The 15619-nt window shown below is 41.7% G+C and overlaps 1 protein-coding gene across 1 annotated transcript in view; it reads right to left on the bottom strand.

The window, feature by feature from the left end:
• Positions 1 to 1461: 1461 nt before the first annotated feature.
• LSAMP (limbic system associated membrane protein) overlaps positions 1462 to 15619 on the bottom strand; it is a gene marked incomplete at its 5' end in the record, with an annotated part of 349538 nt that continues 335380 nt past the window's right edge. The window contains one exon of the mRNA XM_082221195.1: positions 1462 to 12478. Coding sequence (XP_082077321.1) covers positions 12381 to 12478 — 98 coding nt within the window. The 3' untranslated portion in view covers positions 1462 to 12380. The remainder of the gene's footprint in view (positions 12479 to 15619) is intronic.

The following is a 15619-nucleotide window of genomic DNA, read 5'->3' as shown; positions in this document are numbered from 1 at the left end:
TCAATATGCATGGTAGTAGGTGTCCTGCACACTAGCTACACCTCTAGGTGGCTGGCAGTAATAGAAAAGGAATGGAAAGGGGAAAGGGGAAAGGGGAAAGGAGATACTCAACCCTCAGCCCATTTCATCATGGAATCTGGCAGAACTGAGGATTCTGAGGTGGACCAACATCTGATCCAAGCAGTGCATATTGGGTGATCCAGCCTTGGAAGGTGAGTTTATCAAATTCCTCCCCATCCCTATGTGACAGTATCATCAATCACCCCTGAGGGCAGTACTAGGCTAGCTTAGGGAGTGAAGGGCAGGCTGTCCTCCAATAGCTTTCTGCCACTTTGCACTTCCCAGAATCCATGGCTTTAGCCAACTGCATAATCATGCCCAATGGATGGAGCTTGTCTTAATTGCTGTCTGGATCCATGAAAGTGTTTTTTCTTTTCACTGGGGAGTGAACAGCTGCTGTAATGCATGTTTGGTAACATATTTTTGATGGTAAAAAGAAACGATGATACCTTCCCACTGAAAATAGTCAATGTAGTGTAGAAAGCTCAAAGTTTTTGTTTGTGTCTGTGGGTTTATAGAAGCAAAAGTGTTGTATCTTTCCTGTACATTCACAATCAAACATAATCATCCAGACTTATTTCACCATTACAAAATAACCTGAATTCTGTGTTGGGATGACATGAAATCAATGGATTAGCTTCGCAAACTGAGGAGTCAAGAATCAGGAGTGTCTTGGTCCCAACTGAAATAAGCACTTGCCTATGAGCAACTCAGGGACGTGGGTGGCGCTGTGGTCTAAACCACTGAGCCTATCGGAAGGTCGGCAGTTCGAATCCTCGCAATGGGGTGAGCTCCCATTGCTCAGTCCCAGCTCCTGCCAACCTAGCAGTTCGAAAGCAAGTCAAAGTACAAGTAGATAAAAAGGTACCGCTTCAGCGGGAAGGTAAACGGTGTTTCCGTGTGCTGCTCTGGTTTCGCCAGAAGCAGCTTAGTCATGCTGGCCACAAGACCCAGAAAAACTGTCTGCAGACAAACGTTGGCTCCCTCGGCCAGTAAAGCGACATGAGCGCTGCACCCCAGAGTCGTTCATGACTGGACTTAACTGTCAGGGGTCCTTTACCTTTACCTTAATGAGCAACTCAGATGGATTTCAATCTGATTTAGTCATACCATTCTCTGGACTGTGATCACAGACATTCAGGCTTCCCAGTTTCTTTGAAGCAGAAACAAGGTGGAAGGATATTCTTGTAAATAGATGTTAGTTAATGAAACAATAAAATGTCATTTTCTTTTATTCGTGAATATGGTGCAATTGAGATGTATAGTACTTCATATAATAGCTTTATAAACAGTAAACAGTAGCAACAGTATGGGGGATGGGTGAATTTGCTCTCTTCCCCATTCCTGCCCATTCCATTTTGTGACACAGCCCCTCCCCATAAACATAGACATGACAAGAAATGAAGACTCAGCTCCTCCTTTTCACGTTTATTTCGTTTTTGTTTTTTTGTGGGTTTTTTTAAGACCACAGAAAGAGCAGAGCATTCATAGATGTAAATAAACAGAGACACAAAAACAGAAGTTAAATACATTGAGAAAAGAAAAAAAGAAAAAAAGCTTTTGTCATTTTTTTGTTTTTACACACACACTGCGCTTTTAAAAATTTTCTTCCACAGACCTAGGTTTGTTTGTTTGTTGAAAAACTGACAGAAATAAAACAAAACAAAATATAATAGAATGGCCGTGTTTTCATTTTCATTAAAGAGAAGTTCAGATCATGTCTACGGTGCTGGGGAAAAATATATATAAAGATATAGATATATATATATATTTATATGTATATAACACTGTTAATGAGGAGAATTCTAACTGCCCAGCAGTGCAGCAAGAAGGGACTGAATATTCTCCCCGAGACCCAAAGGAAAAATTTGGCTGCAGATGGGGGAATGGAAAAGGCCGGTAGTTGCTGGAGACAACTTTACCACCCTCTCCCTGCCCTGGTCTGCATAACCCTTTTCTTGTTAGCAGGAGCTCACCACAAGCCACAAAGCTTATGACTTTTATTATACAGCACGTCCAGCAAGTCTGTATCAGGTTGCATGTGCCATGGGGGAAGGTGGAGAAGGTGGGCGAGGTAATGGGGTGGTCGTAGTTCAGGAAGCAGAAGGGGTTGTGGTGGTGGGATCTGCATGTGTCGCCATGCAAGTGCATGTCTGCCTTTGACCAAAGTGGGGAGCAAATGAAGCAACTTCAGAAGAAGGAAAACACTCTAGTTTGAGATAGGCTTTCAGTGAAAAGTAGGTGGCCATGTTCCTTGCATATTGTTGTTCCATGTAGGTTATGGTTGTTTCACATAGGGTTGGATCTAGATGACATTTGTTGTCCTTAGGTCCCATTAAAATGAATGGGACAAGTTAAACCATGACTCAACAGAAGTCCCATTAATTTCAGTGGGATCTAACACTCTGGATCCAACCCTTAGGAGTTAATTGAGCTACTAGGAATTGCAGAAGCAACCAAGGCAGAGGACATATTTCTAACCCCACAAGTCACTTTCACAGGAGATGCTCGATACTTTTTTGAATTTCCTGCAAGCCTATCAAGATATCGCATTGAGCGGCATTTTATATTTTATTTTACATTTTCATTTCACCCTTTAGTCAAAGAACTCAGGGTGGTATCTATTGTACCTGGCATACATGAACAGGGCAGTGTGCATGGTTAATTCACAAGGCCAATTGTTTCACACACTTAATTATATACCTTTATTTCCTGGAACTAGCATCTGAATTAAAAATGGCTTTTTGTTTACCATGTCATCTACATTTAAAAAAAAAAATCTTTCTGTAGGATGGGATGCATTCTGTAGCATAACTTGTGAAGGTTTCTTTTGTGGTGCTTGGAGGATGGCATCTCCATTAACTGATGGCACCACATCACTTAGGGGAAATAAGTTCTGCATTGACTGGTTCCGTTGACGTGCTTGGTGGACAACCTTGCCTTGGACTGGCTCAAGTCATTCTTGTCCTTCTAACATGTGACCTTCCTTCTCTACCACCACTGGCTAATTACTTCTCAAGAGAGGAAGATGCCTTTCACAGATTCTGGTTTATTTGCTAAGATTAACATCCACAGTAATAACTAAGCATTTAAAGATATCACACTTTCCCATCAGGATCACTGTATGTCTTCAGATCTTTAAAGGGACAGATAAATTCAGCCTCTCTGAAATACACATACTTGTCATTCACAAGAGGGGGAAATTCTCTATGTAGCCCATGAACAGATGGCATCCTTATATATCTCTATAAACAAACAAACAAAAACTTAGGTATTTCCTTTCCCTCTCCCCTCTTCAATCACCTTTTGTTAATGCATATGCATGCAAGGGTTACAGTCTTGCATAGTTTTTTTTGAAAGTCACTGAACACCTGACCAAAATTTTATTCTCCAGAAACCACATGCTTTCCACTTCAAAAACCTTTCTGATCATCATTCCTGTGAAAGATTTATTTCCATGTTTCTGTGAATTTGAAGCAAGAGTGAAATATATATTCCCTCTCAAAAGGGAGACTGAAAGCGTCCGTATCTCGCATCCCACAAGGAACAACCCAGAAATTTACATTCACAGGACATCTGGATGTTTGTAGTTTGGTGTGATATCAGGTGCAATGAGGACGTCAACTGTGGCACTCGATGGAGTTAGAACTGTTGCAGCAGATTGTACTAGCAAGTGTACAGAAGGAGTTATGTCCTTTCCATTCACTTGGAATCTTTCATGAGAAGGTGTAAAGGAATTACAGTACATGATGATGTGTGGAGGTCTCCTTTGGTGTGGCTGAAAGCAAAGGCATCTCAGCCTGTCTCTGCCCCCGTTATTCAATGTCCGTTAATCCCCTGAAAACGCTGGTGTGGCCTCAAATATTATATGTCTTTTTTTTAGTGATCTAGAGGCATGATGAAAACGATGACATTTGCTTAGTTAATACTGAATTAAAGGCATAAAAACTTAACTTCCACTGAAGTCATTGACCAAACTCCCATTGCCTTCATTGGTGTCAAAACTGTATCCTTGACTTTCAGAAGTGGTACCACTTAAAAGGATCAAATATGCACACAACATGTTGGGGAGAGAGCTTTTGATTTGTGATCTACGAACTCCAAGGCTGTGGGCTGGAAATAATCAAGCTGTCAAGGTACACAGTGACCCTCAGACCTACCTCCTTGGTAGTTTAAAGGCATATGTAGCTGACTCTTTTGCTGCATAGCAAGACACATACAAATGATGGTGCGCTCCAATCATGCTTGGAGTTCGCATGTTCCAAGATGGCTGCCTCCATGCTCTCTCGGTATGCTGTGGAAGAGGCAAGCCTCCCACTCCTTTTAAGCCTCAGTCACTTGGGGAAAGGTTAGAAATCTGCTAGCAAGTAATGGGTCATCTTAATACCTAAGTGTTTCTTCCTTTGCATGGATGTTACAGGACATTTCATGTCACTCTCGTATATTTACAAACTTGTAGAAGAAATACAATCTTTTTTTTTGTATTTTTGTTTTTATAACACTAAATGTTAAACTTCCATCAATCAAACACGATTACACCTACAGTCTTGAGGAACTGGTGTCCCCTTCTGAATCACCACGCAGGCACGGTGACAGGCTGTAGCTTTTTTTTTTTTTTAGGGCTGTGAGGGGGGGGGGGAAGGAAACAGGGAAGCAGGGACCACACGAGAGGAAAGAGTGGAAACACCATAATGCCCCACCATAAAGTTACTTGCTCTTTCTGACTCCCGGGAACACCTAGTGGCCTTAATGGAAAACAAAACAGAAGTGTTCAGGGTACAGTGAGAACTGAGGATGTTCAGTTCCTCTCAGGAAGCACAAAAGCAACATTTGAGTTTCCAGAGTAGGGACAAAAAACAAAATAATTCTTATTCCTCCAAAACAAGTACCACCCGCCATTCTCTCATTAACTAGAGAATGCTAAAAGCTTTGTGACTCCCATGCAAGCTTTCTTTGAAAGTGCCTCTGAATACTTTCATATTACACAGAGGAGAAGCTTGGGCATAGAACAGATTAAAGTGTTGGCCAAGGTGCCATAATGAGTCAGGGGCAGAGGGCCTGGGGGATTTTGATTCCTACTCCTTTGTTCCAGCCATGAAGTCTGACGGTTTTCTCCTGTTTCCTGCTTCAGCCCATCTTCTCCTTTCTAAGGAAAACCCTGTGTTTTTGTTTTTTTGTTATTTTACAAGTATACTTTAAAAAACATAAGATTTGAGTCTTCTTTTCCTAAAAAAACACACATTGCTGCCAGTAGCACAGTGTTTATCAGCAACTCTACAATAACCAAACAGTGCATTCAGCCCAACACTTATGTGAATGACCCAACCAAAGCAAAGCTAAAGAGCAGATATGGCATTGACACAGAACAATGTTAGTGATGAGGGATTCTGCACTTTGGGGGCGGGGGGATGAATGTGGTTTAGCTTCTTGCCCAGTAGACCAGAAGTTCTACTGGGTTGGTGTGCTCACATCCCAAAAGTCCTGACAAAGGGATGAGAAGAGCCAACAATTATGAGAATCACCAAAGCAGAAGCTTAACTCCATTTCAGGAGCAGATGTATGGCTTGCAGTCACCAAGTCACACAGAGACCTAAGTCTTGCTTGCTCATCATGGTTTTCAGTCAATACCTCCAGGTATTTCTGCAAATGCACTGGTGGTTCTGATATGCAATCCAGATATCACTGAATTATCCATTATTCCAGTTGTCCTTCACCTTGACTTTCTTAATATCTGACTGGTGTTGGAGGGAACAGATACATCACAAGATGCTCTTTTCAGTTCCTAAGCTATCTCCCTTCCTAGCTGAAATTTCTTTTGTCCGCAAATAGTTTCTTGGTATCCAAATACCTCTCTTAATATCATTGTTTAGTAGGGGGTGGCAGGGAAGCTGGCATGGCCTACTTATCTGCCTGTCCTCTCTGCCTCGTGTTGGAACACAGCTGTAGAATTCACCATGAGTGGAGACTGGGACTCCTATGAGGACTCCAAGGCTGTCCTTATAGCACATTTACCAGCCCTGGTTGCTCCCAGGACTCATCATTTTAAACAACAGTTACTAGGGATGGAGCTTTAAATCACAGGGAAAAGAGCCATGGGTGCTCTTGAGTTGCAAAAGTCACCAGAAAGTGAATTTTCCCTTCATTTTGGGGCTGGTAAAATAGCATCTTTTCACAGTAAAATTATCCAGATTCTGAAAAATGCTAAAAGTAAATTGTGGGCTTATTTCAGAAGGCCATATTACAGAAGGACCACTTCGCTATGGCAAAGTGAAGGGGAAAAGTGATCTTCTGACAACTTTTCTGCATAAAAAAATGGATTGCAAACCAGCCACTAGGGATGAGGAAATGGAATTTGTATCCGTGGTAGACAAGTACATCCAAGCACCCCTTTCTCTTCCTTTCCCCCCCTACCACCCTGTTCCTAGGTAAAATTTTCCCTCACTTTTCCAATGTTGCTACAAATAAAATAAAATAAAATAAAGATATTATAATTGGATTGTCGAGGGATAATCTTATTTGATGAGCATATAAACTGAGGGTGATGTAGGACTCTGTGTATGAGGTCTGAAATCCACTGAAAGAACCTATCTGGAACTGTCAGGAAGACAACTGCTTAATTTGAGGGGGACGGACCTCAAGAGTTCAACATCGCTACTTCTCCCTTTCTCAATGGCAAGTACCTCAGTGGAGAAGCTCAATTTGAGAAAAGGGAGGACAGTGAAGGAGCTTGCAGTTTCTTTTTTTAAAAAAATATTATTAAAGAAACCTTCTATTTAGGGTGCTTTGTCCCAGAATTTTCCTTCATTGTGATGGATGTTTCTCAGAAAGAAGGGAAGTAAGTGTGTGTGTGTGTGTGTGTGTGTGTGTGTTTGGATCTCCCCCCCCCCCCATCCTACATTTCCAGCTGGAATGAGCAAGGGGTTAAAACAGAACAATAATATATTTCTCACTTGAAACCCAGAGAGAAATCTACCCCCATCCCCAACTATTTTGTCTCAAGTTCCTGGTATTCTGGACTTCCTTTGTTATTATGAAATGAATCCTTCCTGACTCCTATTTTCAGCTACTGAATCCCTATACTACTATTATTTGTTTTATTTATTTCGCTTATTCATCACCTTTCACAAAATTTTAGAAGGCAATGCACAATAACTAAAATACAAATTACAGATACAATTCTATCAGTTGTAGTGGGTTCCTGCTATTGCATTTTAAATATTTGTATATTTCATATTTTGTGTGCATTATTTATTTCATTGAGACTTTTTGTATAAGGCAATTAATTTCTTAATGAACCAATTAATTATATAGGGAATCATATATCTGACTTCTGGCAAGTTTCAATACCAGTAGTGTTGGGAAGGGTAAGTTGTTTCAGGTCTGAAAATAAAACTCAGGAACATTGACAAATTTATCTTTAAAGCTCAGGGTAGAGGGGCATTTTATATGCAAATGTGCAATAAAATCCCAGCAGCTGCTTCTTGTATGGGAAAAAAAAAAACAGATTCAGAAGCAGCAATTTGGAGTAGAGAACCAGTGGGGTACTCAACACTTTCCTTATCCATCACTTTCCCACTTAAAATCACATCGCCGGAGTCATTTCCTCCTATGCAGTTACACATGTGTTTTTACACTCATGATCATGGCAGGATTTCATTGCATGAATTTATATGTATAAGCCTGGCAAATAAACCTTATCCCTTGCTACTAGATATTTATGCCAGTTCTGTAAACAGCATACTACCAGAAGCCATGGGTTTTTGCTGGCGCAATTAAAACCAGCCCAAGTCACAGTGGATTTTTTTCACCCAAACAGCTTCCCTCTCTCTCTCTCTCTCTCTCTCTCTCTCTCTCTCTCTCTCTCTCTCACACACACACACACACACACACACACACACACAACCAGCACACCTTTTTTGAAGTGTTGGCCAAATCACTAGCAGTACTTTTGTTCAGACAGTTTTCAGAAAGCAGAACTTATGTGGAGGATTCCATTTGGGATGATCCAGTTTGGTGACCACATGGTAGCTTCCTGCAGTAGTGGTCTGGGACACTTAGGTCGCAACCCTAAGGGTGTGTGTGTGTGTGTGTGTGTGTGTAACAAAATGTGGTTTAACTACTTCAGCCAATGCCCTACCAGGCTTTGCCAGAAGGATGGAAGTGAGGGAAGAGGCACCTTTTATATTGCTCCGTTTCCAGACCTCAGGTTTGTTTGTTTGCGTGTTAGTTTAACATTTCTTCCCACTGTTTCCAAAGGGAGAGAAAGTGGAGAGAGAGGTTTAGAGACTTTTGGAAGTTGACTGGGAGGGCTCAGGATCTTTCGGAGCCCGACTGCTTCTCAGCACAACCCCTATTGGCCCTTTCAACACTGGAGCTCTGATATCAGTCGGGTCAGAGCACTGAAGGAGCTGCTGCTGTCAGAGAGGGAGGCTCATCCCACTCTGAATTGTCCTCTTTGATGCCCTCCTAGGGACCATAGGCTTTCAGCCTTACTTGCGAAACAAAAGGATGAGGAGCAATTTTCTATGTGAGCGACGAGGAAGTGCTCTCTCGCTCTCTCTGAAACTAAACTGTGGTTTGGAGATTCATTCTATCTGAGCAGCAGCAGCAGTTTTTGCCTTTTTGCAAGGCACACAATGTGTGCATGTGGGAAGGATTGCTTTGTAAATTTATTTCTCGTCAGACCCATGCCACTGTAGCAAAATTCAGTGTTGGGTATTCCCCAAGAGCTCAATGCTCTCTCCTGTCTGTATCTCACCCTCCAACCACCCCTTACTTCTCTGTTCTGCTTCCTACCTTTACAGAATACTAACTGTCTAACAGTAAATTGCAAGTCTTGGAAGGATGGTACTGAGAAGCCTGGATGGCTGCTTAATTGACTGCCTGAGTCTGCTCCAAACTGCAGACCTCAGCGAAAATAAATCGCTAAAGCAGCAGGAGGGGATTCTGCCATGCTGTTGATCAAGGTGAGAGCTGTCTTGCTGTGTGGGCATGGAGCTACAGGGAGCTTTTTGTAAACGGCTGGTACTCATTATAGTAAAAGGAAGGACTTAATGCATGTGTGAGAGCATGCATACACACATGTACACACACACACACACACACACACACACACACACTTTACATCTGTATTTCCAAACCGTAAATGACCACTTTTGCTAATACAGGAATTGCATTACAGGTTAGAACCACTCAGCTTCTACAATTGCTGATGGCACAGTTTAGTTATACTGTATTGAAATGATTGAGAAAAGGAGATATTTGTTGCTTAGCAATTCAGTGGAATGAAAACTATGGATGTGGAACTGGGCAATTTAGAAGAGTAGATTTCCCTTATGCAGTTCCTGCATCCCTCCCACTGCATCCTTGTAGATGAGGAATCTACAATTCCCCAAAGAGAAAGAAGCATTTATATCAATCTTACTGTTGTTTTTCAGAACCCACCCCTCTTATGGATAAACTGAGACCATGCAATTGGATTGCACTTGTGAGGTCTAACCAAATCTGTGGCTGGGGCAAAAGGCTGGTACTTTTACCATGGGTTTGACAATAAGCTATGAAGGGCACTTGTTTTCCTTTAATCAACACACGACATGGGCATATTATGTTCATGTTATATTCTTGCTGCCAGTTACACTTGCAATTTCTAAAAATTACAGGCAGCCTCTTTGGGCCAGGAATTCATAAGTAGTTAAGCTTGCCCTTTCTAAGATATTTGGCATCAGGAATGGGAATTACAGGCAACTGTTAGTTTCATATCTGCCCAATTTTCAATGACAAACCAGTGCAATTAAAGTACTGAAATAAACAAAGGTGACTCAATTACTGAAAGATAAGGTTCCAACTCACACCAGGGATGCACAGACCCCTCTTAGTGACCTGGCTTGAGACACACAATCTCTTCTCCATCTCCATCTGCAATTTATAATGAGTGTCCAATTAATCTCCTGCACTTGGATTACTTCTGTGGTAGGAATGCCAAGAGCCAAGCACAGTAAAAAATAAAAGAGAAAAAGTTTACACTAAAAAAATCAAGTGGATAGTAGTTGCCTGTCAAACCTTTTTTAAACTTCCTTTTGCAAGGAGACCTCTGCTCAGGTTTTGGGAGATGGCTTTCCTAAGTTCCAAACCATAGAAACTTTCTAAGTGTATTTCTGGTTATTTGAAGGGTATAAAGTCAAAATGATGGTAGTGCTAGAAATACTTTGTTCTTTCTGGCAGATTTCTATTTGTTTTTACCATAGTCATAAGAAAGTTGGCTTTATAGAATGGCTATGTATTGCTGAGTGTTGAGTACAGAGCACCCTCCTGAGATTTCTAATCAGAGGGGAAAAAGAATGGAAAGCTGATCAGGATCAGGGGTCATAATGGTTACTAACCACAAAATTAATAATTTTAGAACCATTGTGAGATAAAATCCCTAATGGAGAGGGGGTCACTCTATTGGTTTTTTGCTTTCCTCTAGTCATCCTATGAAGTCTGAGATCTCCCAGTTCCAGGGTCAGTCACCTGACTTTGACCCCGTCTATTTCAGTTCACACACAGAAAAGATGCCCACCAGTGCAAATTAAGCGTAGCAAAAAGGCTGGAGGATAAAGACCAAGGGATAGAGCAATGCTAGGGCATTGTGTAGCCAAGCTACACATGCTGTAAGTAGCAGTGGCTGGTGCAAAATCGTTTGTTGACTATCTACAGCAGGGTTTCCCAAACTTGGATCTCTAGCTGTTTTCAGACTACAGTTCCCATCTACCCTGACCACTGGTTCTGCTAGCTAGGGATAATGGGAGTTGTAGTCCAACAGCAGCTGGAGACCCAAATTTGGGAAACTCTGATCTGCAGGTTGCAGCAGTCTTTCTTCAGGAACTCTTCTCTTTGTCCTGAAGTTAATCTCTCTGGCTTCCTGGACCTTCTGATGAACCTCCTGGCTTCTGTTGATTTCCCTCATTTCTTTGACTCCAGACCACTGGTCTTTTATGCACAGAGCCTGCTTGGCCTTAACCAAGCCACTCAGCTCAGATCCTGATGCTGCCTTGCCTGAGGGCAGTGGACAGAACAAGCCTTTGGGACAATGGGCTGTGCAATTACAAGAAATTTACCAAACATTTGTACCAAACATTTGTGAGATGTAATAGATCTAATCTCATTCAACCTTCTCTCATTCCAGACTTTGACACCCTCAAATCTTCATATAATTCATTCAGCAGCCTCTTTGGGACTTGGCGATCTATGGCCTTGGAGGCTCGCCAGTCCTGCTCTGATAAAAGAAACTGAAGAGTTAAACAGGGACAATATATGCGTTCCATTTGAAAGCTACCATGATGAATTCAGCTGGAGAACAGGAGAAGGCTAAGGATCAGCTCCTCAAAACTGGGATCACAAAAAGAAGTTGAGGCAAAATTTTGCTGGGGAAGACTTTGCTCATGTCCTTGCTCCCCTGCGTTCACACCAAACTAATGTTTGAACTCATGTACACAGCAAGTCATTATCTACAGCATGATGAGCTTATGTACACAGGGGCTGACCCCTTTGCATGCTTTTGAGAGAGAGACACGCACACAGATACACCCATGCCTGCCCATCTGTGAACACACACACACTTATGAGAGAAAGCGAGGCCTGTTAAGAACAAGAGGGCAGATGAGTAATGTTGGTATGTTTCGGCATAATCAAAACATTGTGGGCTTACGGTACAAAGGAAAATATGGGAGAGCTTAATAGGGGAAGCAGCAAACAAAGGACCACATGGAGTTTCTTCATGGGACACCAGTATGCTACAGAAATTTGCATCACTGTTTGCTGGAAATCTGAAAAGGTTAAGTATCAGTTTAAGAAATGAGCATGCCAATCAAAATGTTGTGACTATCAACACCAAAGCAAAGGCCATCTCTTTCCAGGAAGGAAGGAAGGAAGGAAGGAAGGAAGGAAGGAAGGAAGGAAGGAAATGATATGAGGGAATGGAGAGAATAACAATAATTTCATTGTTGATATTTCTTTTTTACAGCATCTTGGCATCCTTGGCAGGATCCAGTCTCCATAGAGTGATCCATCTAGGCTTCCTTACTCCTGGGTGGTCAGTGACTTGACAGTTTGTTGGAATAAATGTTGCTGAATCTTCTTCACTGAAATCTCCCCCCCTTGTTGCGGTACACACATAAAATTGTGAAAGAAACTGTCCTTCCCCCGTTCTCTTTCTCTCTCTCGCTCTCTCTCTTGCTCTGTCTCCTGTATGACACATATTTTTGTTTTGCTTTGTGTGTTGTTGTTCTTGTTGTTGCTGGGTTTTTTATATTTTTTTTCCTTTTTTTAAAATTCGGATGTTATTAACATTTGCTGAGTAGGCAGAGCACGGAAGCTGCCAAGAGCCACAGTGGTACGGCCAGACACATTGATCCATTGCCTGCTATCCCTGTACCAGGTCCTATGGGACGAGAGAAAGAAGACAAAAAATAGGGGGTGGGGGATTACATACAAACTATACAAGAAGATAAATACAAAGGAAAAACCACACTCTAGCAGATAAGGTCCGTCTCCCCTGTCCCTGTATTTTTTGTGTCTCCTGCCAGAAGAAATCAGAATGGGAGTAGTTAAGATGTGTTGCTCTTATTATTTATTATTGTTTATTAAATTTGTTAGTCGCTTTAACTTACCCAAGGCAACCCAAAAATGCCTTATAACCAATTCCAGAGATGAGTAGATATACGAAGGAGAGAGAAATGCCGTTGGATGGAATTTGACATGACAAATATTCCATTTGCATAAGCATTGTCGCTTGCCAGACAGAACAACCCCCCTCTTCTTCCCACACATAATGTTCCAGGGGTTCTCAGACCAACTGGGGACTGGAGAACTGCATCACAAAAACGGAAGTCCTTGCGCAGGGCTTCTGCCAACGGGGCTTGTTAAGTGAATCCTGTCCATTATCTCCTTTTGGAGTCCAACCCCTCAATATTTTGAGTTCAGATTTGTATCCACATATATACAGTGGTACCTCAGTTTTCGAATGTAATCCATTCCAGAAGACCGTTTGAGTTATGAAACATTTGAAAACCAAAAACTCAATACGGAATACTCAATACGGAAAACTCAACATGGAAGCTGAGTGGCATGTTCGACTTCCGAAGCATGTTTGAAAACTGAAGCATTTACTTCCAGGTTTATGGCTTTCAAAAAACGAAATGTTTGTCAATGGAGACGTTTGAAAACTGAGGTACCACTGTACACACACACACACACACACACACACACACACACAGAATAGCCTGACTGGCAAGGATTTTAGGAAAAGTACAACAATATGTTGCTTTTTAAAGCATAAGGCTATCTAATCTACCCACCTACTATCTCTATCTATCTATCTATCTATCTATCTATCTATCATCTATCTATCTATCTATCTATCATCTATCTCTATCTATCATCTATCTATCTATCTATCTATCTATCTATCTATCTATCTATCTATCTCTATCTATCTATCTATCTATCTATCTATCTATCTATCATCTATCTATCTATATCTATCTATCTATCTATCTATCTATCTATCTATCTATCTATCTATCTATCATCTATCTATCTATCATCTATCTATCTATCTATCTATCTATCTATCTATCTATCTATCATCTATCTATCATCTATCTATCTATCTATCTATCTATCTATCTATCTATCTATCATCTATCTATCTATATCTATCTATCTATCTATCTATCATCTATCTATCTATCTATCTATCTATCTATCTATCTATCTATCTATCTATCTATCTATCATCCATCTATCTATCTTATATGCCAAATATGATACACACAACCTAGAAGATAGACACAACCAAGTTACTTTGAGATGGGAGGGCAAACCTCAGATTCATTTGTTTGTACTCAGTCAGTGTTGTGTGACAGCTACTAAGAAATCCCTCAACTCCCCGTAAGTCATGGATGGTGTGGTTAAGGCCCTGATCCGAAGCACAGGAGAGTAGGGGGTCATTGCAGTATGTAGGATGCAAGCTATTCAAAGGATTTATAGATGAAAATGTTTTCCTCATATAAGTTTCATTATCATGCAAATTAGGGTTCATCCACACTTCATTTTGTCTTGCTTGTGGTTAGAAAGCACATCTATGATCAGTTTGCCTCACAGCTTTCTGCTGGAAAGCACACTCTTTACTGTGGAATTGGAACAAACAGCAATCTGCCTCCCGCATCACACTGAGTTGAAGAAGGTGGAGTTGGGATTGATATCTGTTTCTGCTGGTAACTGACTGTTTCTCCCACTAAGGAATGGATCACAAGCTACTGGAAATGTTATCAGCCTTCCTTTAAGGACTGGTCCCCATTTCCTGTCAGAAAGTCATGTGGGGGGCAGAGGGAGAGACACTGAGCAGTGCCTCTCTCTTTGAGCTTTTGTTCCCTCCTCCTTTCCTTGGGATGCAGTGTGGTCCACCTGTTTGCTCTCCCCGTGTGTGGTGGCCCTTGAATGCCAGGACTCGTTATAATTCTGCACATTGACGACCGTCTGCTTACAGCCAGACGCTGGCTCCTCCGGGGCAGATTCATCACAGCACTCTAATCAATAAAACATGGAACCAATCAGCAAATGCCTTCAGTCCCAGGGGAGGTTGCGTAATTATTTATCTGGTAATCGGGAGGGGGAATTATTTCAGTGTAACGTTTGTGCTCCTGCAGGGCAAGCCCTATGGGGAGGAGCAACAGGAATGCCAGCAAAGCTTTGATTTTTACAAGGGTGGGGGAAACGGAAGGCGCTCACTGCCGCAGCAACAAATAATGCAGAATCGCAACAGGGCTATTAACTGCTAACACGACGGACGTCCTTTCATTTCAGCTTCCCATTTGCTACTCTCCTGCCTGGAATGATCTCCAGGCAGAGATTCCGTTTGGTATTCCCTGTAGTGGCAGTTCTGTACACCTGCAATATATGCCTGTGAATCAGTTGACATTGCATTTTGCATTATGCAAATCCAATAGAATCCTTTGCTCCAACCTGAACCTCAGCTATTCTGAAGACTCTCTTGCTAGCTAGAGAAATGTGGGGCCAAACAAATGCTCTATGAAGTGCTCTTCCCTGGTCTAACTTCCAAGACTGTATGCAAGAAGCCCTGCTCAGAAAAAAATGATATTTGTTATTGATCAAGTATTTGGGTGGAGGAGCAGAGGACTGCCCTCTCCTCACAAAACAGCTGATCAGTAAGATTGCTGATAAACTCACAAGGATAGGAGCAATGTCTTAGCTGCTGTACACATATACATGTGGATCAAAATCCTAGTTATGTGAATTCTACTACAGAGAATTCTACTGTTGGACAGGGAATGCTGCTACACCTTGACAACAGTGACAACTCAACACAGCAAATTGCCCCACTCCCTTTTTTCGCAGGAGAGGATGACTGAAAAAATGCAACGCCACCGCACCACCTTCCAATTAGCTATCAGGCTAAGGTCAAGAAGCTGGTTTTGGTGCATAAGGCCCTTTACAGTTTGGGACTAGGATACGTGAAATATTGCCTCATCCCTTATATACCTAATTGATGTCTGAGTTC

The sequence above is a fragment of the Podarcis vaucheri genome (genome assembly GCF_965113315.1).
Source record: "Podarcis vaucheri genome assembly, chromosome: 4".
In the NCBI taxonomy this organism is placed as follows: domain Eukaryota; kingdom Metazoa; phylum Chordata; class Lepidosauria; order Squamata; family Lacertidae; genus Podarcis; species Podarcis vaucheri.
This window is presented reverse-complemented; position numbering and strand designations above follow the sequence as displayed.